This window comes from Triturus cristatus, chromosome 2_1 (genome assembly GCF_964204655.1).
Source record: "Triturus cristatus chromosome 2_1, aTriCri1.1, whole genome shotgun sequence".
In the NCBI taxonomy this organism is placed as follows: domain Eukaryota; kingdom Metazoa; phylum Chordata; class Amphibia; order Caudata; family Salamandridae; genus Triturus; species Triturus cristatus.
The window spans coordinates 122,464,364-122,489,611 of NC_140581.1; the positions used below are offsets into that span (position 1 = coordinate 122,464,364).

Here is a 25,248-nt window from a genome sequence, read left to right on the forward strand (position 1 = left end):
CTGTGAGATGGGATTATTCTTCGAAGAGGCCCGTGATGAGTCTAGTAGCAGCATTTAGAGATGCTCTGATAGGTGCTAAACTGAGTTTAGGCAGACCGCAAAGAGTCGCACTGGCGTATTCTAGTCTGGAAATGACAAGTGCTTGCACCGCCAATTTAAAGTCATCTTGGGGAAGGTAGAGTTTGAGTTTTCTTAGGATGCAGACTTGAAAGTTCGCTCCTTTGGTTTAGTTAGCTCTAGACCCTGGAGACTGGATGGTAGCATTGGACTTGCAGAACGTTTATTTCCACATCCCCGTCCTGCCGGCCCACCGGCGTTACCTGCGGTTCACGGTAGGCGGTGGTCGCAGCTCATCTGCGCAGATTAGGGGTTCCAGTCTTCCCCTATCTCGACGACTGATTGTTGAAGGCAGGCTCGCCCTGAACAGTCGTCTCCCACCTCCAGACTACGGCCGACCTCCTGCATTTGCTGGGGTTCTCCATCAACGAGCCGAAGTCACATCTGAGTCCCTCCCAGAAGCTCCTCTTCATCGGAGCAGTTCTGACTCGGCGCAGCTTCGGGTCTATCCTCCCGAACAGCATGCTCGGGATATTCAGGCTCTAAGTCCCATCTTTCAGCCTTTATCCCGAGTTTCGGTCAGGATGGCCCAACGACTGCTGGGTCTGATGGTCTCCTGCATCCTGCTGGTACATCACGCCAGGTGGCGGATGCGGGCTCTGCAGTGGGACCTGAAGTTCCAGTGGGCTCAACATCAGGGCAACCTGTCCGACCACGTCCTGATCTCGGAGGGCACTGCAAGACAGTTGCAGTGGTGGCTCATGGACCGCGATTGGTTCAGTGGCAGATCCCTCTCCCTACCCCAACCGGAGCACGTGGTGGTGACGGATGCGTCCCACCTGGGATGGGGGGGGGGGCCACATGAGAGAGGCGGAGATCAGAGGCCTCTGGTCTCCGGCGGCGTCCCGGCTCCATATCAACCTATTGGAGCTGCGGGCGATCCGGCTTGCACTGAAGGCATTCCTTCCCTCTGTCCGGGGAAGTGTAGTGCAGGTGTTCACGGACAACACCACCGCCATGTGGTATTGCAACAAACAGGGAGGGGCGGGGTCATGGACCCTTTGTCAGGAGGCTCTGCGCCTCTAGACATGGCTGGAACATCAGGGCATCACCCTGGTGGTTCAACACCTGGCGGGCTCTCTGAACGCCAGGGCGGACGAACTCAGCTGCCGGTGCATGATGGATCACGAAGGGCGTCTGAACTCGGACGTGGCGCAAGGCCTCTTTCGGCAGTGGGGAGAGCCTTGGTTAGATCTATTCGCCACCGAAGAGAATGCGCAATGTCATCAGTTCTGCATGTTGGAATTTCCAAGGCGGCACTCTGGCGGAGACGCTTTTCGACGCGAGTGGAGTTGCAGTCTGTTATACGCCTTTCCGCCTATACCACTTCTGCCCAGAGTGCTGAAGAAGATCAGGCGCGACCGGGCCCAAGTCATCCTTGTGGCTCCGGATTGGGCACGAAGATATCCCGAGCTACTCAGCCTGTCAATCGATCCCCCGATTCGACTGCCTCTTCAGGTGGACCTTCTGTCGCAGCAGCAGGGGACGGTCCTCCACCCGATCTTGTCCAGCCTCCACCTCCATGCGTGGAGATTGAGCGGCGCCAGTTGATGCCATTTGACTTGCCTCCTGAAGTCTATGATGTCATTCTGGCAGCCAGGCGTCCCTCCACTAAAACGGTATACGCCTGCAGGTGGAACAAATTTGTGGCATGGTGCACAGCAAAGGCTGTGGATCCCCTTTCCGCCCCTCTTTCTGAGGTTCTCTTTCTTCTTTCCCTGGCCCAGCAGGGCTCTGCTCTGGGCACCATCAAGAGATATCTTTCAGCTGTTTCAGCCTTCTCTTTTCAAGTTCCCTGTTGTAAATAGATTCTTAAAAGGCATTACTCACATGTTTCCTCCTGTCCCCTTTGTAATGCCTCAGTGGGACTTGAATCTGGTGTTAACCTAGCTGATGTGCGCTCCCTTTGAGCCACTTCATAACTGTCCTCATCGTCTTCTGACTCTCAAGACTGCTTTCCTGGTTGCCATCACCTCTGCCAGAAGAGTAAGGGAGCTCCAGGCTCTTTCTTCTAAGCCTCCTTTCCTCTCTGTCCATCAGGACAAGGTTGTTCTGAGGACTCGCCCTTCTTTTCTTCCTAAGGTGGTTACTGCCTTTCACATTGGGCAGTCCGTTACCTTACCCACCTTCTTTCCGCCTCCGCATCCCTCGAAAGAGGAAGAGAGGCTCCACCGTCTGGACCCAAAACGTGCACTCTCCTTCTATCTGAATTGCACAAAACAGTTCCAGGTGGACGACCAACTCTTCGTTGGCTACGTGGGCGCTAAGAAGGGGCGGGCATTACACAAGCAAACCATCTCTCAGTGGGTCGTTTTGTGCATTAAGGTCTGTTATTCCTTGGCTAAGAAGGATCCTCCTGTGGGGCTGAGGGCCCATTCCACTCGGGCCACAGCGGCTACTACTGCCTTGGGACGGGGAGTCTCTCTGCAGGACATTTGTCAGGCAGCGACGTGGGCCTCGCTGCACACGTTTGCCAGGCATTACTGCCTGAACAGCCAAGTCCGGAAGAGATGGCTTCTTTGGCCGTTCCGTTCTCCAGGACTTCCTGATGTGATCTTGGTTCGCAGACCCACCACCGGGGTTGGTATTGCTGGGGTATTTATTCTAAGGTAAGGAATCTAACTAACGTGTTTCTTTCAGGTGCACAAGTTACTTACCTTCGGTAACGATATATCTGTAAGAAACATTAGTTAGTTAGATTCCTTACCACCCTACCCATCCTCCCCGTTCTGCGAACCGATATCTAGGGTTAAGGTCATTCCCTTCAGGGCCCTAGTTTCATGGCACCAGTGTCTGTTTCTTGCATGGCTCTGCATTCCTGGCGCGGAAAGCTATGTACAGAACTGACGTCAGCGTGCGAGGGCGGCGTCTAAGTACTCCGACGACCTCATCCCGGCGACGGACACGGAGTCGCAGACGACGCCTACCGACGCGCAATGGTACTGCTGACGAAAAATCTTTCCGGTTCCAGCCTGATGCCTGGGGATATTCTATGGTAAGGAATCTAACTAACTAATGTTTCTTACAGATATATCGTTACCGAAGGTAAGTAACTTGTGCGTCAGATGACTTCTTCCAGTTCTTGGTGATCTGTTGAAAAGCTACTCCTAAGAGTAAGTCCAAAACCTGTAGAGGTAAAGAACAACTCGACCAGTCCTCAGAAAGAGAACCCCAAAAAATATTGATAAATGAAAAGGGAACTAACTGATGAAAAATGTGGGTAATTTGTTTCCAGACCTTCTTCCAGAAGTCATGAACAAAAGGACAGAAAAATAGCTAATGTTTTAAATCAGCATTGGTGGATGAACATGACCAACAAGCATCAGGGAATTCATCATTAATCTTATGCAAAAAAGAGGGGGAAAGAAGTAATCTATTATATATGAAAAAAAGTGTTTGCGTGGTATTAGCTGCTCTGGAAGCTTTTTAGTTTAAGCCAAATACGATTCCAAATTTGAACGGGCCAGTCAACCTGAAGGTCCTGCTACCAATCCAATTCTACTTTAGATTTATCTCTGGGGAGGATCGGTTTATGTAAATACTTATAAATTGCAGAGGCTTTGGGACCAGAACTCAAAAAAGTAAAAGCATTCATGGAAGAAGTCATTGGTTGACATGAGGATGGGATAATTTTCTGAATTGCTATAATTAAAGCATGCTGTAACAATGTATACTTAGTAGAAAAAGAAGTAGGAAAATTAAATATCAGTTTAGCTTGGGAAAAAGAAATATGTGTAGTATTTTGAAACAGTTGACTTACCCAGAGTAGGCCTTTTTTTCTCCAAGATTTCCAATATATGGGTTTGTCTTTGATCAATTTACGATGATTATGCCAAACTGCGGAATTAAAAAATTAATTAATCAGAGGGACTATCTAACAAAAATGGGTCTAATAATTTATTTGTATGTTTGATAATAGGTGTAGTTAATTTTTGAGGGTTCTGGGTGAAAGAGAGGAATTCCGAAAAGGAGAAGGGAGTGATAAATGACTGTTCAAGTGATACCCAGAGAGGAGAGTCCGCAGAGGGGATGGAGAGCCAATGAGATGTTTGACGAAGATTAAAAGCTTTATGATATGCAGGGAAATTAACCCCACCTCTGTTCTAGGGCGGCTAAGCTTTGCTAGTGACATTCAAGATTTTCTCTTACTCCAAAGAAAGGAAGACAACAAAGAATTCATTTTTTAAAAGTATTTTTGGGGAATATCATTTTGATGGTGTCTACACATCCCCACCAGGATAAATACAGGGGATGCCATCTATCAATAAGAGAGGAAATTTTTAAACAACATTTGTCCAGATTAATGGAAACTGAAGAATGGATAGAAGACGAAAAGCATGTTCCTAAATATTTTATGTGGTTTGTGTTCCAAGAGAAGTTTGTAGATTTAAAGTCCTCTTTGAAAGTGAACTTTGTTAGGGGTAAGATTTCGCACTTGTCATTATTTAACTTATAACCAGATACAGAGGAGTAGGATTGAGTTTCAGATAAAAAAGCAGGTAGCGAAGAAGAGGGGTTAGAAACAAGCACTAATATATCATCGGCATAATCAGCCAACTTAACATGTGAATCACCGTACTTAAATCCATGAAAATCAGTATTCTGACCAAGTTTACACAAAAATGGTTCTAAAGCTAATTTAAACAAAAAGGGGGATAGAGGACAACCTTGACGGACACCTCTGCCCAAGTTAAAATACGAGGAAGTAAGGCCATTAACAAATCTAGCAGCTTTAGGATTTGAATATAAAAGAGAGATCAACGAAATAATTTTAAAACCATAGCCAAACCATTTAAGGGAAGAAAACATAAAAGGCCAGTAGACTCTGTTGAATGCTTTCTCAGCATCTAATGCTATAGCCGCTAAAGAATCAAAGAAGTGAGAGGATATCAAAAAACAAACGAGTATTATCAATAAGAAAGCGGCCTTTCACAAAACCTGATTGCTCTTTGCCTAAAAGATCTGGAAGAAGGGATTCTGAACTAGTGCCAGGGATTTTGAGAACCTTTTGTAATTGATGTTAACCAAAGCGATTGGTCTGTAATTTTTGCAGAAACGGGGGTCTTTATTCTCTTTAGGGATAAGGCAAATGAGAGCTTCCAGGAAGGAACCTGAGGCACTACCAGATTGTTAATAAAACGTCAAGAGTTTGTATAATTTAAGAAGGAGAAGTTGGGAAAAGTGAGAGAAAAACTCGACAGTGAATCCATCAGGATTTGTCCCTTTTAAGAGTGCGTAAAGCATTATGTAGCTCCTTCAATTAAATATCTGTTTCTAACAATTGAAAGTCTGGCGTAAGATCTGAGGTAATAACAATAGATGAGAGGTAGTCTGTGATGGATTGCTCTGTGGACCACGTCTCAGGAGTATACAAAGAATTGTAAAACGTGTGAAATTCTTGTAAGATTTCTGAATCTTTAAATTTAGGTATCTGCTGAGCGTCTAGTAATAAGTCAATATTGAATTTGTGGGTTTTTTACTTTGAGGTAATTTGCCAATAGTTTACCTAATTTGTTGTTATCGCCATAAAATTTTGCACTCGATTTAAGTAAATATAGGGAGGCATTGTCGGTAGACACCTTATTAAATTTGAGTTTGGCAGCTTTTAGGGCATCTAAACAAGCCTTTCATTTAGATGTATAGTAAATGTATTCTAGGGATTTTATTTTAGTAAAAAGATCTGGGGCGGATTTCCGGGCCATATGTCGCTTCCTGGAAACATAATTAATAATAAAGTCACGTGCGGCCGCCTTGAAAGCATCCCAAACCGTAGAAAAGGGAAGAGCATCTGATTCGTTAAAGGAGAAATATTCATTAAAAAAAGAATTAAAAGAAGATGTGAAAACAAGATCGAGTAATAACAAATTATTTAAGCGCCAGCGTCTGGTGGCAGAAGATTTATGAAGAATGTCTAAGAAACGGAGACTGGGGCGTGGTCCGAGATTAGGATGGAACCAATGTCAAAAGAAATTATAGATTGAGAGAGGACATGAGATAAGAAAATGTGATCAATGCGTGACTGGGTATGGTGTACTGGAGAGAAGAAGGAGTACTCTGTCAAAGAGGGATTGCACAATCTCCAGGCATCAACTAAATGTCTGTGCTGAAAAGAATGTAAAAATGCCTTATGCGATTTGGAGGGTATAAAAGAGGAAGTGGAATTACGGTCAATGAAAGGATCAACAATCTGTTTACAATCATCAGCTAAAATCAAATTATCATGAGGGAGTTGCATTAACTTCCCTGCAAGGTGGGACCAAAACGAACAATCGTCAATAGTCGGAGCATATATATTAAATAAAGTAAGGGGAGTCTTCCCAGTCATTAGTTCAGTAAGTAGCCAGTGACCTATGTCGTCATTCCCCTGAGAGATAAGTTTAGCATGAAGAGACTCATGACAAAGGGTAGCAACGCCATTGCGCTTGCCGTTGCCTGGAGAAAAGAAAACTTCTCCGACCCAGTCTCTCTTCAATTTCAGGGATTCAGAATCAGTGAGGTGAGTTTCCTGAATCATGGCTATGTCATGATTTAATTTAGAAAGATGTGATAGAACACGTTGCCTTTTAATCGGGGAATGTGAACCCCGGACATTCCATGTAACAATATTTAATGTCATCTAAAAGTCATTAAAAGGATGAACAAGAGAAGACCAGATAAAACAATATGAATGTCAAACAGTAACCTTGAATGTAAACTGATGAAACAATGCATAATAACATTTGAGTAACGAATCATGTAAATAAGTAAGTAATTACCTTTAGAGTAAAAGAAAGAAGGAAGGGAAAGATGAGAAACAGAAGATGAAGAGAAAGAAAAAGGAGTTGACCATAAAGTTGAATTAATAAAATTAAAGAGAAGCAGGGGAATAAAATGTAAAAAATAGAACTTTTTGCATTGAAAAGTAGCAGAGAAGATGGAGAAGGACGATGATGAACAGGAGAAAGACGGAAAGTAACAGGTAAAACAATGGGATAGAAAAGAAATAATGTAGAAAAGAGGAAGAAAAGGCATGAACAAGAAAAAATATGAGAACAAAAAGTATAACACACACACCTATAAAACTCCAAAAATGGGAAGGGGGGGGTGAAACCACATGGAAGGGCAGCACATCCAGAACTCACGAAGAGAGGCACAAATAAGACTTAATAATACAAAGTGCGAGATAACAGATTAACGGACAACAAAGGTACCTGTAAGGAAAAGAAATACAGTTAAAATACCAAAATTACATCATGCGAGTGACGCCAAAGTCAGAGAAATGTAATCCTAAAAGTATTTAGAGCATTCTGAAGCAGAAAAGGAAAACATTTTACTTCAATTTACTTTTTGTATTGTTGTATAATCAGCCATATTGTGAGGAAGATGCATTAGTAGTGTCCATAGTATCAGTCTTGCAGAAGTTAAGGAAACTTTTTAGTTTGAGAGGATCTTCGTATGTAGTAGTTTTGTTTTTGTATGTGACCTTGAAAAGGCACGGATGAAATAGACCATATTTAGCACCAAGATCACGCAGCTCTGATCTCATCTTCAAAAAATCTCTAGGGGGAGGAGCCTAGCGCGCAACCAAGATGGCCGCGTAGGCTTGTGGCTCCCGAGGGCCTCCGCAACCTCCCACGTCTATCCTGTCATAATCCTGGTTTTCTAGACGGGCTTTTGTCTATGATCTTGCGCTAAGGTGCCACTCGTTTTCCAGATCGAAATCGGACTCCGGGAACCGGACTGGTGGCGATCTGAAGTTTGCGGCCTTCTCCGGCCTTGGTCCCGAACTCGAGTTGGTGAGGTGCCCGGGTGCGAAGTGAACAACAGCGGTATGCCAGTCTGGGCCTGCCCCGGACCCCGTGCTTTCACTTTCGGTTTCGAGTTGATCTGCGGAAACTGACGTCGGGACTCCGGGTAAGCAGCGCCGAGGACGGAGTGCATGGCCTGATTCTCGAACTGTAAACGGGCCTATTTCAGTTGGTGGCCCGGATCTCCTGCATTGGTCGCCTGGCCTTCCTCCGGGTGCTGGAGGGTGCTGACCTTGGTGGCCGCTGATGATGGCGGCGATAGTGGACGGCGACAAGCTGAAACCCAAGTCTACCCGGAGGGGAACTTATACCCAGGCCAACAACATGGACCGCTATGCACAGCCAAAGGGATCCCCTAGTGGATCACATAAATCGCCTGAGCGGCCCAAAGAGACCTCGGGCGCATCGTCCGAATTGACTCTGCTGGATGTCATGGGGGCCATTGAGGAAATGAAGGCGACTGTGAACCAGCAATTTGATACCCTGGCTAATAAATTGGACTCGGTGTTGATTGATGTGAATTTGGTCAGAGCGGACCTGTCCAAAACAAATGACCGGGTCGACTCATTGACTCAAGCGGCGTCGAGCTTAACTGTGGATGTGGCCGCTTTGCAGACGGAGGTGCGGAGGTTGCGGCACGCCAGTGACCTGACTGACCGTCGCCTTGAGGATTCCGAAAGCAGGGCCAGGCGGAATAATGTCCGTATTATTGGGGTGCCCGAACGATCGGAGGAGTCTGCTGCGGATCTTTTTGTGGAGGATCTAGTGGTGACTCATCTAGCACCCAAGGGACTGAGCAAGTTCTTCGCTGTGGAACGGGCCCACAGGATTCCGGGTGGTGCGCCCAAGGTGGGTGCTCCCCCGCGGCCTATCATTGCCCGACTTTTTAATTTTCGGGATAGAGATGCTATCCTTCAGGCATCGAGGGTGGCTGGGCCATTAAAGTTTGAGAACTCTAATGTTAGCTTTTACCCAGACTTCACGCAAGCGGTTCAAAAGCAACGGTTGGGATTTTTGGCCATCAAACGGCGCTTGAGGGACATGGAGCTGAAATATGCGATGCTATTCCCAGCTAGGCTGTGGGTTGAGTTAGAGGGTCGCTCGCATTTCTTTGACCGGCCGGAGGCGGTTGGAGAGTGGCTGGATGCCCTACCTAGGGGTCGAGGTCAGGAAGGTCGGATGGCGGAGAGTGCTCGACGGAGTAGGAATCGAACAGGGATTCTGACTATGGACCGGACTGGTAGCGTTTTGCACCTGTGGCTGCACTGGACTCCAGTTTGTAACGCTTTGCCCTTTGGTATTTGGAGGTTGCGGGGGGCTTGCTGGGGCCCTTTCCTCCTTCTGGGGTTTTTCTTGTCTTCTTTGTAGTGAGTTTCATATTGGGGCGACAGGCACACTGCACGTTGGGGGGGCTGTTTGGGCTCACGCAGGGGTGCAGGGAGGGGGGAGTTTTGTTGGGGTTGATGGGGTGGTATTGGGGTTTGTTTGTTTGCATCACAAGGCGGGGTAATGTTTTCTGTTGTGTTATTATGATTGTGCTCTCCGGGAGGGGGATATTTTGTGCTGGGGGGGATGGGGGGTAAGGGGTTGAGACTTCTTTCATGGAATGTGAATGGGCTGGGGGACAGGATAAAGCGGGGAGTGGTCCTGCAGTTATTTCGCCTGACATTGTGTTTCTGCAGGAGACGCACCTCATAGGGAACTCTTTCCATGCCATGAACAGGCGAGGATATCGCCTGCTGGCCCATTCTGGTTTCACCTCTGGCTCGAGGGGAGTGGGCATTTTAGTTAGGACCTCTCTCCCGTTGGAGGTGGATGAGGTGCTCCACGACGACAGAGGGTGCTACACTGCGCTGGTGGGGAGATGGGAGGGTAAGTTGATTTCGCTAGTTACTGTCTACGTGCCGCCGGGCCTGCAGACGGCCACCTTTGCTGATTTGGGGCGCCTGCTACTTGGGCTTCCGGGGGGGGTTTTGGTCTTGGGGGGGGGATTTTAACGCAGTGGTTTCCGGAGTTGAAGATCGACACCCCCCTAGGGACCTCCCTCGGGCCCAGAACTGGCTGGGGGGCTTTCTGGATACCCTGGGACTGATAGATTGTTGGCGGTTGAAACACCCTGGACAAGCACAATATACCTTCCACTCCGGGGCCCACGGTAGTCTTTCGAGGCTTGACTATATGCTAGTGCCTGCGGCCCAAGCTGGGATGATTGGGGAGGTGCGACACTTGGCCCGCGGTATATCTGATCACTCCCCTCTTTTGCTACACTTAGATATCGCCGTGGGGGCAGTGGGGAGGGTGTCGCCGATCAACCCCTGGTACCTACGAAACCCCACGATCCGTGCAGACCTGATTAGGTCCCTGGAACACTATTTTAACGACAACGTGGGGTCGGTGTCTTCCGCCGTCTCCCTTTGGGAGGCCTTTAAGACGGTGCTCCGGGGCCAGGCCCTGTCTCTCATCTCCCATACCAAAAAATGCGAGGCGAAAGAGGTGGTTCGACTAGAAAATGAGATCACCGAGTTAGAGATCGATTCGGAGCAAGGTGTTACGGATGACAGACTGCATGTGCTGGGGCTTAAACAGGCCGACTACAAGGCGCTGGTTACTGAATCTGCTAAGAGTATGAGCAGGGAGCAACAGGGGCGTTTGTACGATATGGGTGATAAGGCGGGGAAGTTGATTGCCTGGTTGGATAAGAAGGAGAGAGCGAGTCGAGTGGTGCCGGTTGTTGAGAGGGTGGATGGTGTGTGTGTGACGGACCCCGGTGATATTGTTGATTGCTTTGCGGAGTATTTTCACGGGGTTTACTCTCCGGTCTCTGAGCGATCGGAGGAAGACTCTCGCCTGCTGCTTAAAGACATTGCTTTGCCATCTCTATCTGATGAGGATAAATTCTTGATGGACGCGGCCCCGTCGCCGGATGAGATTGCTTTGGCCATTCGCTCTATTGCTTCTGGCAAGGCCATGGGTCCTAATGGCCTTCCCATCGAATTATATAAGTTGCGCCCAGATAAGATTGCGCCGTATCTCCGGGACATGTTCCTTGAGGCACAGGCGGCGGGCTCCCTCCCCCCTGACCAACATCTTGCTACTATTGTTGTTATCCATAAGGAAGGGAAGCCGCGGGATCAGTGTACTTCTTACAGGCCTATCTCTTTGTTGAACGCGGAGCCCAAAATCCTTGCCAAGGTACTGGCCAATCGCCTGATCCGGGTCGTGGGCGACCTGATCCATCAGGATCAATCCGGTTTTATACCCCATCGCAATACCGCTTTGAACCTGCGGCGACTGCATGGCGTCCTCGCTAGAGCGCCATTCATGCGTGAGCCGGCCATTTTGGCGTCCCTGGACGCTACCATGGCGTTTGACACCTTGGAATGGCCGTATATTTGGGCAGCATTGGCGAAGTTTGGGTTCGGCCCGGGGTTCATCGGTTGGGTGAAATTGCTTTATGATAACCCACTGGCACAGGTGGTGGTCAACGGACGGGTGTCGGCTCCTTTTGCTTTGGGTAGGGGCACGCGACAGGGATGTCCGTTGTCGCCTCTTCTCTTTGCGTTTTGTTTGGAGCCCCTTGCGGAGTGGCTGTGGTGGCACCCTTCGATGCGTGGCCTTAGATGGACGCCGGAGTACGAGGATCGTGTCTCCCTATATGCGGACGATATCCTCTTGTATCTTGCATCTCCGCGCAAATCGCTCATTGTATTGGTGGATGTGTTGAGCTCCTTTGGTCGCAACTCCGGATTGGTCATTAACTGGGCTAAGTCTTGTGTGTACGTTCTCTCCGGGGAGGCCCCCCCCTCCCGCGGGGGTGCCCTATCCAGGTTGCGCAGTCGGGGTTTAAGTATTTGGGAATCTTTATAACCCTAGACCCGGTGGCCCGGTATGAGCGGAATCTTCTCCCCCCCCCTTCAGCGCCTAAGGGCGGATGTGGCGGGTTGGCGGCGGCTGCCGCTCTCGCCGCTCGGACGGGCGGCATTGTTCAAAATGATGTCGCTGCCACGCTTTTTGTACGCCCTACAGAACACTGTGGACGTAGTGCCGGCCCGCTATTTTCGGGAGGTGGAGTGTCTTCAGCGTCGATTGTTTTGGGATGGGCGGCCGCGGATCGCTCTTGCCAAACTAACCCTACCGTGGTACGATGGGGGGGTCGCTCTCCCTGATATTAAACGATATTATTGGGCCTCCCAGTTGACTGCGGTCAATCACGGGATGTATGGGCCTGCTTTGAACACGGCTTTTAAGATGGACAAATTGTTATTGCCAAGCGGGGATTATAATCGAGCACTATACTCGGGGTCCCTTGATGCGCGATTGACAGGCCCGACGCGGGTCGCGGTGCAGGTGTGGCATGCAGCCAATGCGGCGATGGGGTGGAGGGATCGCTTGACTCGGGCAACGCCATTGTACGCTTCCCGACGTTTGGGTTATCTGTGTACTACGAAAGGCTTTGAGAAATGGGATATGATTGGTATCAGCAAGGTAGGGGATCTCTGGACGAAAGGGAAATTTAAGACGTTCGACATGCTGAAAACCGAATATCAGTTGAACGATAGGGAATACTTTCGGTACGCTCAGGTTCATCACGCCTTGTGTTCCGTATTCCCGGACGTGGCGGCTATTCCGGAGTCCTCCCCGTTGGAAGATAGAGTATTGGACGGCTATGTGCCGGATAGCACCATTTCGCTGATTTACAAGAAGCTTATCAATGATCGAATGGGTTTGCTGACCTCATTGCGGGAGACATGGATTGCCGACGGTTTGGAACTTGACGACGAGGATTGGGTGTGAGCGGTGGCCTCCCCGAAAGAGGTGGCTATCCCGGCCCGCTTGCGTTTCGTCCAGCTTAAGATACTGCATAGAGTGTATGTCACGGGGCCTGGTTTGATGCGTATGGGGTATTCGGTGGATGGTCTGTGTAAGCGAGGCTGTGGATTACTGGGGACTTTCCTCCATATCCTGTGGGAGTGTCCGGAGGTGACTCGGTTTTGGTGTAGAGTGCATGCGGTGTTAGAAGAAGTCACGCATGTTGCCTTGTTGCCGGAGGCACGGAGATGTTTGCTGAATGTCTGGGAGCCGACTGATTACAATGTGATGCAGACGCAGTGGGTGACTCTGGGCTATATGGTAGCGAAGCGTGACATTGCACAACTGTGGGGCTCCCAGAGGCCACCAACGGTCTCAGCGTGGAAGGAACACATGGACTGGTGTATGTTCAGAGAGAAAACGGTGTATGTGGAGAGAGGCAAGCCTGGGAAGTGGATTAAGGTGTGGGGTCCCTGGAACTCCTATCGTGGAGGTATTTGCGCCCCGCCCCAGACGCGAGAGATGGATGCGGCTCTGTCTCCCTAGCCCGCGCATTCCTCCATGCTCCCGCGACATGTGCATTTGGTTTCTTCTGCCTGCCCCCCCCCCCCTCTTTCTCCCTGGGTTTGTTTACCCCTTCGATACGGGGAGCACATGTTACTACTATTGGCCTCCTCTGCCTTGTGTGTGTGATGTTTTTCGTTTTCTTTAAAAATATGAAACCTTTCTTTGCTTGTCTATGGACTGCGGCTGGCTGAGTTGATTAGCACTCCAGTAGCTCTCTTATTGCTTCACCGATGTGGTTGTTAAGATGTGTCTATGCTTATAGTGTGCATTAGCGGCCGGCCTGTTGGTTGTAGGCCCATACTTGTATGTCTCTGAAACTGTAATAAAGGTTTTTCAAAAAAAAAAAAAATCTCTACGTCGATCAGCAGGACTTTTAGCATAGTCCTGTGAGAAAAACAACGTGTGACCTAACCATCAAATACGTGACATTTTTTTAGAGGCTGATAAGACTTTAAGTAAGTCTGTATACTCCAAAAAGTACAAAATGACACCTCTTGGACGAGAAGGAGTAGAAGTAACATTATGCTGACGACCCAATCTGTGTGCACGCTGAATATTTAGAGCTGGTTCCGCAGGTATACCCAACACTTTAGGTAAGGAGGAAACAAAGAAGGACAGAGGGTCTGCACCCTCCGTATTCTCTGGTAAGCCATAAATTCGTAAGTTGTTTCTGCGATTTTTATTTTCCTAATCTTCAACATGTTTCTGCAAAAGTAATACTTGTGATTGAAGGGCATGGACTGAGAGAATCAGTTACCTGAAAAGAAGAGACATTTTGTTCCACCGCCACAAGTCTCATCAAGTTGAGACCATCTCTCAGTCAAAAATTAAAGCTTTGAATTGGTTTCTTCCATTAAAGGTTTCAGAGATCGGATTTCTTCCAAAAGAAGATCCATAGAGACAGGTGTAGGTAATTTTGTTGGAGATGGAGGATCTTTTTTGAGCCGTTTAGTAGTAGCTTTAGTTGAATTGGCCGATGTAGGTACCGACAACTGCAACTGTGGGGAGGTACCAGACTTTGCTGAAGAGGCTGAACTAGATTCCATCATGGCAAGCTTTGTAAAAATTGTAGAATTTTTGATAAGTCGATGGGCTGGAGACATAGAAGAGGAGGTAAGTCTCTGCAACCTCCCCATAGAATGAGTAGGAGAGATTATCAAGGAAGTTGCAGAGCATACACTAACTGTAACCTCTCAAAAATAGGCAGAGGTAGGGGCTAGCGCATCAATTAAGGATCAAAATCTGGAGAAATTGAGAACAAACGCTTCAATGAAGAACAAAAGCCTCATTAAAACAGGACTGATACTGTATGAGGGAAAAAGTCAAGACGAGGTGGCAGCAGAAAGATTAATTGAGGGTTTGGCAGATGGTGGGACATCCTCACTACAATCTGAAAGGGCGATGCATTTCCATAGGTGAGACGTCAAAATGAGAATTGCAGCTGTAGTGATAGTCAAAGTAGTAGAATATCCTTTGAAAATGATGTTAGCGTGAAAAAAATTATATTCAGCATAGCTGCATAACACAGGCACAACAAAAGTTAGCAAATTGTTACAGTTGTGTGGCACCTCAACTTGGAAAAACAAAAAGCTTCTGTACCTGAGGTTTCAAAATGGCGATCACAGCTGAGGTGGCAGTCAAAGTAGGAGAATAGCCTGAAGAGCGACGTTAATTTGGCAACATCCTATTAAGGAAAACACTAAGTGGACCCCAACACAGCAAACTGTTAAAGTCATGCATCACTTCAACTGAACAGAGCAAGGTGCGCCACTGCATGGGAAGACAAAAGGGCAGCTGCAACATAGGTGGCTGTTAAAGAAGTAGAGAGGCTACAAAAATGGCAATAGCGTGGTAAAAACAGATGCCACGTGACCCCAATGAGTCAGAAAGCCACAAAAAAAGGGGTACCGGCACAGCATGAAGGGACAAAGAGCTTCGGTGCATGAAAGCCACAAAATGGTGGTCGCAACTGAGGCGGCAATCGAAGCATCAAAATACCTTAAATAAATTGTATTAGCGTGTCCTTTTGGTCCGCAACATGGCGACAGGTGTTTCCAGAAGAAGAGGCAGTTGTCCGAATAAATTACCGGCCGCACTACATGCACTTAGCGAGCAAATTCAGTGCCGCGTCACCGGAGATCACGGAGTGCCCGCCATCTTCCATGGGTTGCAAGCCACGACCCTCTCAACATTCATGTTTCTTAATGAAAATTAACCAGATTAAATGTATGTTCTTTTTTCCCCATAAGTTAATGATCGTGGTGATATGCAGTATTTTTGCTTTTCTATTGTTTAGTTTTTGAAGAAAGCTCGTATCAAAAACTGTCAGATTTACTGTGTCTTTTCGTTCTGGCTCTAGTATGATCAATGAACAATGTTCTGAATAGCGTGAGCATTAAAATTACAATTTAAATAATAAGGTTTATTAGCCACACCAATTAATTTATTATAGTGTTTTACAGATGCACCTTGTTTTGCTATTGGGGCCGTAGATACACCACAGAATTCTTTTCAGTGATTTGAACAATGTTTTTCCACACAGGAGGTGAACGGTGAACCAGCAGACTGTATGGTTTCTTTCATTTTAAGAGATAATTTTAAGAAGCACTTAAATGTCAAATTCAATGGGAATCCAACAAAACCCCGATTTTGCAGTCAGAATGTAAGTTGTGTTAGTTCGTGGATCTGAATTTCTAGCCTACAAATTAAAGTTGCCTGAGGTCTGTTGATTATGATCAGAGCTGCAGTAAATCTGAGAGAGAGACTTTATTGAGCTTGAAACATTATGCATACATGGAGCAGATAGAGCGAATATATTAATTGGGAATCCTTGGTGATGGATGAGACAGATCCTGCCTCTTCTAGAGCTAGTTGGACATTAGTAATATGTAGCTTTAAAGATTAGCCAGGATAATGGTCACTCCATGTATGTCTGGTCAGGTCCCTTAATGTGAGGAGAGGTGTGTACTTCCTTAATGTCCTGATGTCTAAGACAAAGCCATATGCTCACGGACCTTGTTTCGCTCTATCATGGCCTAGAAGTTTCATGGTCTGAGACAGCAGCATACAAGTAGTCTTTCTCCTTAGGTGGATCTTGCCTCTACGTATGACCTGAGGGATATAACGAAGACACTGAAAGTCAAAATCATGGAACAAGTATATAAACATTAAAGTTCAAACTATATGGCTTTGAACCCTTCCCAAAGAAACTAAAGGCTATGAAGTTGAAGACACCTCTTACTCCCAGAGGGGGACATTTACAGAACTGCAAATCTTTCCCAGTGTTTTAAACTAAATATGCACCTAAATGTGACTAAAGAAACACAGTATAGAAGCTCTTAAGAGACTTTGGTAGGGTAATAGTTTATTGTTTAGATATCTTAAAAATCACTCACAATAATACTTGCAAATAAAAAGCACTACATAGCAAGAAAAGAAAATAGTCAAGTAAAACACCTGTTCTGTTAAAAACAACATTAAAAACATTATTTGTTAACTGGAGTCTCACCGGATTTGAAAAAGAGCCTGACTCTGATATTCCTGTGCATATTAATATAATATTAATTAAAAACATTAACTTCTCATGTTGATAACTATTTTTTTCTTTCATTCTAGGATTTTAAAGAGTATGTGACCAAAGTGGATGAAATTATGCTTTTGAAATCCAAATGTATACAAAGCATGCGATCCCAGCTTCAGAGGTATCTGTCCTATGTGAGCCCCACCATTGTAGAGGAAAGGACGGTATCATCTTAGGTGAACGAAAGCCTGTTTGGAAAGCACTTGAGTGTGTATATGGTCACAGAGGTAGGCGACTGAGCACCTTCTACAAGCCATTGGACCTGCCAGTTTGATCATTAAAACTCATCACCAACTTAAGTCTTTCTAACATGCACAATGGCTTTCCCAACTGACTATAAAGTGCAGACAATCTCCAACAGAAATTTGCAACACTAGATAAGGCTGGTGTCAGGTATGCAACAAATCATTTGTACACCTCTTCAATGAACTAGCTGCTTCCTGGCATGCCAGTACTGTACCCACAATATCAGCCATCTTTGTGAGGTGGGACCATCGGAGCACTTTATACCTCAACAAGAGCTGGAATCATCCAGAAGGCCTTATCGCTCTCGATTCACAAGTAAGAACACAAGGCCTTTAAGAGTGGGATCCAGGTGATCCGTCAAACTTGTGATACGTAATGTTAGTGGAAGTGCTCAAATATGGAGAAAAATGTGCATTTCTTCGAACATATTACACTTAGAAAGTCCACCTTGGAAAACAAAACACCAAGCCTTAGTATAAAAATGTGTTTTTAAAAGATTTAAGGACCTCTATGTTCACTGTTTTACTGATGCCTAGGATTAAAACTATGCCAAGATTCTAAATGTCCGAATGGGTGTAAAGTCATTAAGGATACACAGTGGATTAAGTGTATTTTGATACTCTAATCAGTGGTTTATTTTTAGAGTACTATTTCAATAGCAAATCAAGGAGCTTTATAACACTATAGAATATCAACGAGTACACATAGACATAGAAAACGGTTGCCATAAATCATTCATAAATGAGCATCACTATATGCAAAGTTAAGGTAGGTTGAGATAATGGACCCATGGAAAGAGTACTCTCAGCAGGGCTAGGAGATCGTTGTAGGGAGTTAAAGATTTCTGGGTCCACTAGGAAAAGGCATGGTATACTTGCAGTGATTCAATAAACAGAAGCTGAATCATGAGTGCTGCCCTCCTAAAGTGGAGAGCATGTTTCCAGGAATCCATTAGAGTTCATGGTTCACCTACACCAAGCTGTTCAGACCCATTCATGACCCTAGACCAGTCAATGTCAGCATGGATTTTCAAGCCATTTCCCGAATGAGCATAAATTGACGTATCATCTTGGAATTTGTTCTGATAGGCGGACATGGATAGAAGTAGTTGAGGGCTTTTTGGGAAGACTGCTTAATGCAAATGTGATGGTTTAGACAGCTTTTTATGTTGCATGTCTCACAGTACAGACATGAGGTTTCATCATAGACGTGATTTGATGGAGGAAGAAGTGCGAGTCGACGGCTGCTATTGTAAAATATCAATAAACATGACTAGTGTTAATAGTGCGAAGAGTGCACCGTGCATGGAGTCAGGGACAGCACTGGGGCAAGACATGTGGGGTTGACAAAGAATTTGCTTACGAATGTACAGAACCTCTGCATGGGCACAAATGGTTACCTAGAACTGATGTGCTGCTACCTGCATTGCCGAACATTACAGGTGTGAGCTCTGACTCAGGGGAAGTGCATTCCCGTCGTCCCATGTTTGCAACAAGCGGTACCTTTTTTAGAGACACTAACCTTGAGTGACGAGTCGGAAATGGAAGTAAAAATAAGCCAATGATAATATACCTGCATTTAAGTGTAAAATGCTGCCCCTGTTTTCTTGTTGCTACTGACCATTATTATATTATAATATTAATTGGCAGTTTGCACAGAGTTTATTTGAGTACCAAGCCACCTAGGATGCTTGGTCTTTGTTAGAGTGTATATGATGGGATGATGCATTTTACATGCAGATTTTTAGACATTAGTCTGTCACTGTGAGTAGCATTGTTTACTGTTCATCGTGGCTGTGGACCACTCATGTCAAGAGGACGAGTAGATGGGTTCTGAATCCTTAACGGTTGAGAAATACACATTTTAACCATTACAAAACTATAAAGTTAAGTCTCACAAAGGCTAGCGTTGGTCCTCCATATATCACAAAGATCTAGGACCAGCCACTACCTATTGACAGCTGGTCTGTGATCTTTCTGACTAGCAGTGGCCTTGATGCATTTTGCAGGGGGACTGTGAAACCTACCCCCTGACCCATTTCATCGTCCATAGTGCAGCAGGTGAATGACTCTCACAGTGACAAAACACTTGGCTATGTTTCTGCATCAAAGCGGCCTCAGGGCAGCCTGCTGGTGCAGTAACAATTACATCACTAAATAAAGTGAAGACTGTGGTTCAAGCGTGACTAAGAGTCTGATGTATAAATCATTGTTAACGTACAATCCGTCAGAAAGCAGTTTAGCATCATTCCCTTCCCTGGGACATGCCAGTGCATTCTTTCCTTGTTTCAAGGCAAATATAGAATTTATTTATTTATGTATAATGCGTTCTGTAGAACAATGTTCCTTGTGTTTTAGTTACTTCAGTGATGTAAGCATACCTAACCTTACACTGGAAAGTGTGGGTGAGTGAAAGTCCAGTTGGTGGCGTTGGGTCCAGTTTGATATTCCGTGGCGCATCGCCTTGGTACAAGAAGTTCCACGGTAAGTAAGCTGGACCAGTTCCGTTCCCAGTCCCTTCCTGATTCACACATCTTTGAGACTATCATCAGCCTGGATTCGGTGCATTCCACAGTGTAGTACCCTGAACCTCCAGGATCCTGCCTCCATGTTTGATGCAATTAAATGTTCTGTTGGTAATGAGGGATGCAGATTCAGAGAACAAGGTTCCTGCTAGGTATGTGATGAGTTGTGAGCCTTTGAAACTATCTTTGATCTTTACCCTTATATAGGCTGTATGGACTATAGAGTGTGCTTTAAACTTCATCCCCGTCTCTACTTACTGCCAATGTAACATGTTTAAGGTTGGCTTATGTGGCCTATATCCTCAGAATCAGGCAGAGTTGCATCCTTTGCACATTGGAAATAGGGAGGGTTTCGGATGAATGTCTTTGATTACTGCATTGAAGTGTAAGAGTTCTGTATCCAAAATTACACCTAGTGTCCCATTTTTCAATCACATGAATTGTGGGGAACCCACACTCTAAGGCCCCTCGAAGGGTTGGAGTTTTGATTTATTTTCGACACAGCCGCTGACTCCCAGTCATGGTTCAATTCCAACATAAGAAGCTCTTCTTGATACAATGCAGGACATTGTACACGGAGGAAGGTATGTCAGCCTGGTTGGTCGAAGTGTTTTCTAGCTGGCGATTGATTGTATACATTTAGAGGTTCACATGATACTGCTCTTGGTGCTGGGCTGCAGGTGGCCTGTGTAGGTTGAATGGCAAATGGGATATGGTTAATACGGGCTGTACTTCTCATGATACCTTGTGCGGTGACAATTTCCTGGTCGAACTGGCTCACTTTCGTTCAAGATATAGCTTTGATCCATTATAGTGCAGGCCCAGTAATGCTGGATAACTTAGCTAGTCTTTCTAGACAGAAGTTGTGGTCCACTGCATTGTAGGCTGCTGAGAGGTCAAAGAGTAAATATGGTATTTCCATCCAGGGGCATCAAATGTTCAACATGTTTCTAGCCAGGGTGGATTCAGCGCCCGCTGCAGGCTTAAACTCAGATTGGTGGTCCTGAAATGTATTGTTTGTTATGTATGTGCTTGAAGCTGATCAGGTTCTTCATTTTTGATAAGCTTAATGAAAAGGACTAGTTGGAGATAAGTCGGTAGTTAGGAGGATGTTTGGGTCAACTGATAAGTTCATTAGGAGGGGCTTGCTTGATGGTATTCTTCAGGGGCCAGTATGAAAAGAGGCATTGCTCACTAAGTGAGGATTTCTTTCAGAGATGAGGAACATTGTTTTATGCACGCAGCAGGACAGAGCACTACTCATTGGTTTGGCACTTAGATTTAGGCTAACCTGAACATATTATCCAGGGTCATTCGGTGGAATGAGGTAAATTAAGACTGATCTAGAGTTTGGTAGACAAGGGGATGAAGCCATACTAACACCTGTATGTATAACGTTTATAAAAAAGCAAATTCCTGTTGTAAAACGAGTTCTAATTTTCTTTTATCCTGACTGGAAGGACAGGTTAAGAAAACATCAGCAGTGATGATCACTTAATAGTGATTTGTTTAGATGCCAGTTTTTGTGTCTGTATCTATAATCTGCAGTTAGGTGAGCACAATTCTTATTTAAAGGGCATATTCCTCCGCATAACAAAATACATACAATTGGGTCTGTCCCTGTTTTTGCAACTCACCCGGGATGAGGGTTTCTTAGTCCACGTATCTTGACCCTAGAGTAATATAAAAGCTGCACAATGTAATGTTGCAACCTCTCTGTAATGTTCTGGATATCTAGTCCATCCATCGAGTCCTTCAGGCCTTCAACCGCCAATTGAAGAAGGAATGTGATACAAATCACTTCCATCATGAGCAACATCCAGAGGAGCAGAGGATTCATTCATTTACCCTCTCTTGGTGGACAATGAAAATAAGTTCTTGGGCTGTGGCAATATATTCCTGAGAGTATATTATCCAACATCGGTGCACAACACACTATCACATGTTCAAAGCGTCTGTGCTAAAGAAAATCATGAATTGTTTTAAAAGATGCGTTAAATTAGGCTAAATCTTTAGTCTGAAGCCATCACTGTGAGTGAAAAGATCGTATATATTATGCCACATCAGCATCTCTGTAATAAGCGTACATTTGGCGGCCTCAAGACCCATTGTATCAATGGAAATATTGCTAATGTTGCTTTTCTCAGGTACACCTCTATGGGTTAACCTATTTTGGCATGGGGTGCATTTTAATACATTGCTTGGACGTCTACCATACTTGCGAAACATATCAAGGAAGTTAATCTGTTCCTCCATAGGACAGTTTAGCTATATTCAACTACCCACATGGCACTGAAGGGGTTAATCTGCTCTGTTGGCAAATGGGCTTCACTAAGTTAGGACACAAATGTTTGGACTTGAACACCCAAGTTGATGGCACCATGGATGGCGGTCATGACAAGCACTGACAATCTGTGGATGATGGAGATCAGGTTTACACCTCCACAGGTGGATTCTTCAGCGGTCTCTAATTAAATAGATGTCATCGGCCAATGAAGGTTCAAAAAGTTCAAATGTATTCAATTATTCTTCCAAAAAGAGATACCTTGAAATGTAATGTAAATATAATATGACTTGCACTTTTTTCTTTTTCTTATGGCAAGACTGGTGTAGGTGAATCATCTGCTTTCTCTTGCAGATACTCCGGGGCAAATTTACAAGCCCCTTGCGATACTTTTGCGCTGCAGTTGCATCACTTTTGTGGCGCAGTGGCGGTGTAAACAATGCGCCACGTTGCGACACATTTACAACGTGATGCATCTAGAGAGATGAGTCACGTTGTAAAGCCCTGCGCCACATTATACCTACGTCAGGTTTAATGTATGCAGGGTGGGCGTTCCGACGCAAGAAAGCCTCATAAAAGTGACGCAGTGAAATCTACAAGATTTCACAGTACTACTTCTACGACGCCACTGCATCAAAACCTTATTCCTGCTTAAAGCAGGCGTAAGGAGTGATGCAGCACAGTAGTTATAGGCCTTCCTGAGCATTGCTGGAGTTGCGTTGTGCTTGTGGCATGACTCCAGCAATGCATGACCTTTGCGCCAACAGATGCATGATGCATCTGTCAGTCCTTGCGCCATGGTGCCCTGCACTGTAAATGTGACCCATCCATGGGGGCGCAAGGGTTTTTTTGTGTGACGCAAGTAAACTGAAGGCATCTCAAATATGATGCAGAGATGCGTCAGTTTCTTGTAAGTCTGGCCCTCACTGTTTAAAGGTATCATGTTAGATTTAGCTACTTCTTTCAGCTTGTTGGAGTGCTCTTGTCAGAACAGCCATCTTTCTGAAAGCCCTACAATTGGAGACATATTGAAAAATGCCTTCCTTGAAAAACCGGAGGGTGTTTGGTTTACAATGCAGTTAGTTGACCACATTTTATCAACAGTACAATAACATTTTAACCCCTTTATTGATTTTTATTATTTTCACTTTTTAGGATGTTGGGTTTTCAGAATACCCAGGCTTGAAAAGTGAGTTTAATTTCTCAAAGGTATGTGTGTTAAAATAAATGAGTTGTGGTAGTAATGCATGTCAACCTTTGGAAGCATAAAGAAATTTGTTTTAATCTTACTGTTTGAAATATTTATTGTTATTATTTAACATGTTTGTGTGGAGTAATGAGAAAAGATTTGATTAATTATATTCTTTTTTTTGTAAATGGGAAATAGATTTTATGTCTTTGTCAACTTGTTTTTTCTTAATCAGTAAATAAACATATTTATAAGACACTTTGAGTTTTCCATTGTGATTTATATCTTCGGTGTAAAGTTGTCACATAGCATCCTTTGAAAATCTTTTCTGAATAAGCACTTCGCCTTCTAAAAAATAATAATTGTTTCAGGCACTTCTGAGGAGGTCATGCACCAGTCAGCGAAGATGCCACAAGTATGGCGTGTGAGGCGGGGGTAAGAGCAGCCAGACAGTGTGGTCTATGAGCCTGGAGCACTGTTCCCCCTTTTTACTTTGAAGCCTAAAGACAGCACAGCTGTCTGGTTCGCTAACAACATCTTGGGGACATTCGGAAAGCTTCCCTGGGAATGCATACCAATACACCCCACTCCAATCCACCCAATCTAATCCAATCCACCACCACTAACTTTTAGCCATGCAGAACAGCAGCCACGCTGATGTACAACATGGCTACAACATATTGCTATTGTCTTTGTTAATGCTTGTTAAGGTGGAGCCTGGGTGAGTAGCACGCGCTAGCAAATGCCCTCTCACTTGCAAGACACTTGTATACAATAAGGGGCATGCAGCCTGCCCATTGCTTACTATTTGTTAGCTTAATTGGCTCTCTTCTTTGCTACCTCCTAATAAGCCAGCGTGGGCTTTGGCCTTTGATTATAACGATTGCCAGTTATGCCCCACCATCCCCAATTTCTAATCAGGAACTCCGAATTGCCCAATAAAAACAACTTGGGGCTATTATCACACCCTGCAGCATTGTTTTTTGTCAGCTACAGTTCCCAGCCATCTCACTATGAGGAACCATGTGTCTTACTTGTACTTCTGCTACTGATATATATTGAAATACTTACAAGTTTAATTTTTTAAGCAAAACACAAGTTTGTATTTATAAGTCAACTAGAAAAAAAGTTAACATTGTAGCCGTTTTCTTTCTCACCCACTTGCACCCCAGTAAGTGTGTTAAAGTAAAACCAACATTCCCATGATACAAAATTCACAGCTGTGTGTCAAACGTTACGTGACATTCATCAGTCTGTCTTTGAACAGTAAGCAAATGCTGCAAGAAGAAAAACACTTCAAAGGAGGTGTTGTTTCCCTTTCTCCACCTGAACCCATTGAAGAGCCTCCCTCACCTCTAGTTCCAGCAGTGGAATACTGCCAGACCCTGAACCTAAGATGCTCCTCGATGGAGAGGCAGAAACTAGATTCATAGGTAACAGACTTTGCAGCTGTGGAAGTTTACATTCTAAGATGAGGAGCAACTACACAGTGTGAGAAATCCTTATTTACCCAGTACTTTACCGTGGGACATTCAGAAACGCTGATGGATATGGCTTGGTCGCGGACCAAGATGGCCGGCCTGTAACGGAGCTCCCTCAATAGGTATTTGTGCCTTTTGTGTTGTAAGAGCTTGCATGCTGCTTTTATTTTACTTTCTATCTGGTTACATCGAAAAACCTTAAGATCATATAACTAAATTGAACATGTCATGCATATATTTGTTGACATGTTTCTTAGGCAGATGTCAAATGTTTTACTGAGAAATATGTCATCTTGCTTACCTTTGTGAAGTTCCTGAAGGCATAGCTTCTCAGTGCAAAAATAAATGTCAGTGTTTGCACTGGGAAGCTCTGCCTACGGGGACTTCAGACACAGAAGTAAGATCTGCAATATGATATCAACCTCAAGGGTGAGAGGAGTTGGCCTAATGGCTAGGGTGGTCGACCTCGAATCTGGGGAACCAGGTTCGAGTCTTGGCAATGACGCTGAACATCCTGTGATTCTGGGCAAATCACTTAATCTCCCTGTGCCTGACATAAAAAATGAATGTATCCTCAGGTAACGCAACTGGTGCTATGTAAAGCGCTCTGATACCAGATACCAGGTCAAGTTTGCGTTATATAAAACTCTGTAAAAAAAAAAAA

At 45.1% G+C, this 25,248-nt stretch overlaps 1 protein-coding gene across 4 annotated transcripts in view; it reads left to right on the plus strand.

Moving 5' to 3' along the window:
* The window catches only part of KIF24 (kinesin family member 24), a 372,810-nt gene extending 349,449 nt beyond the window's left edge, over window positions 1-23,361 (plus strand). For 3 of the 4 annotated variants that reach the window (XM_085628651.1, XM_085628662.1, XM_085628673.1), the window contains exons 13-14: window positions 15,823-15,942; window positions 16,896-23,361. In XM_085628651.1, coding sequence (XP_085484777.1) covers window positions 15,823-15,942; window positions 16,896-17,036 — 261 coding nt within the window. In that variant the 3' untranslated portion in view covers window positions 17,037-23,361. The remainder of the gene's footprint in view (window positions 1-15,822; window positions 15,943-16,895) is intronic. The other variant, XM_085628684.1, reaches the window with a different exon arrangement.
* The last annotated feature ends 1,887 nt before the right edge of the window (window positions 23,362-25,248 follow it).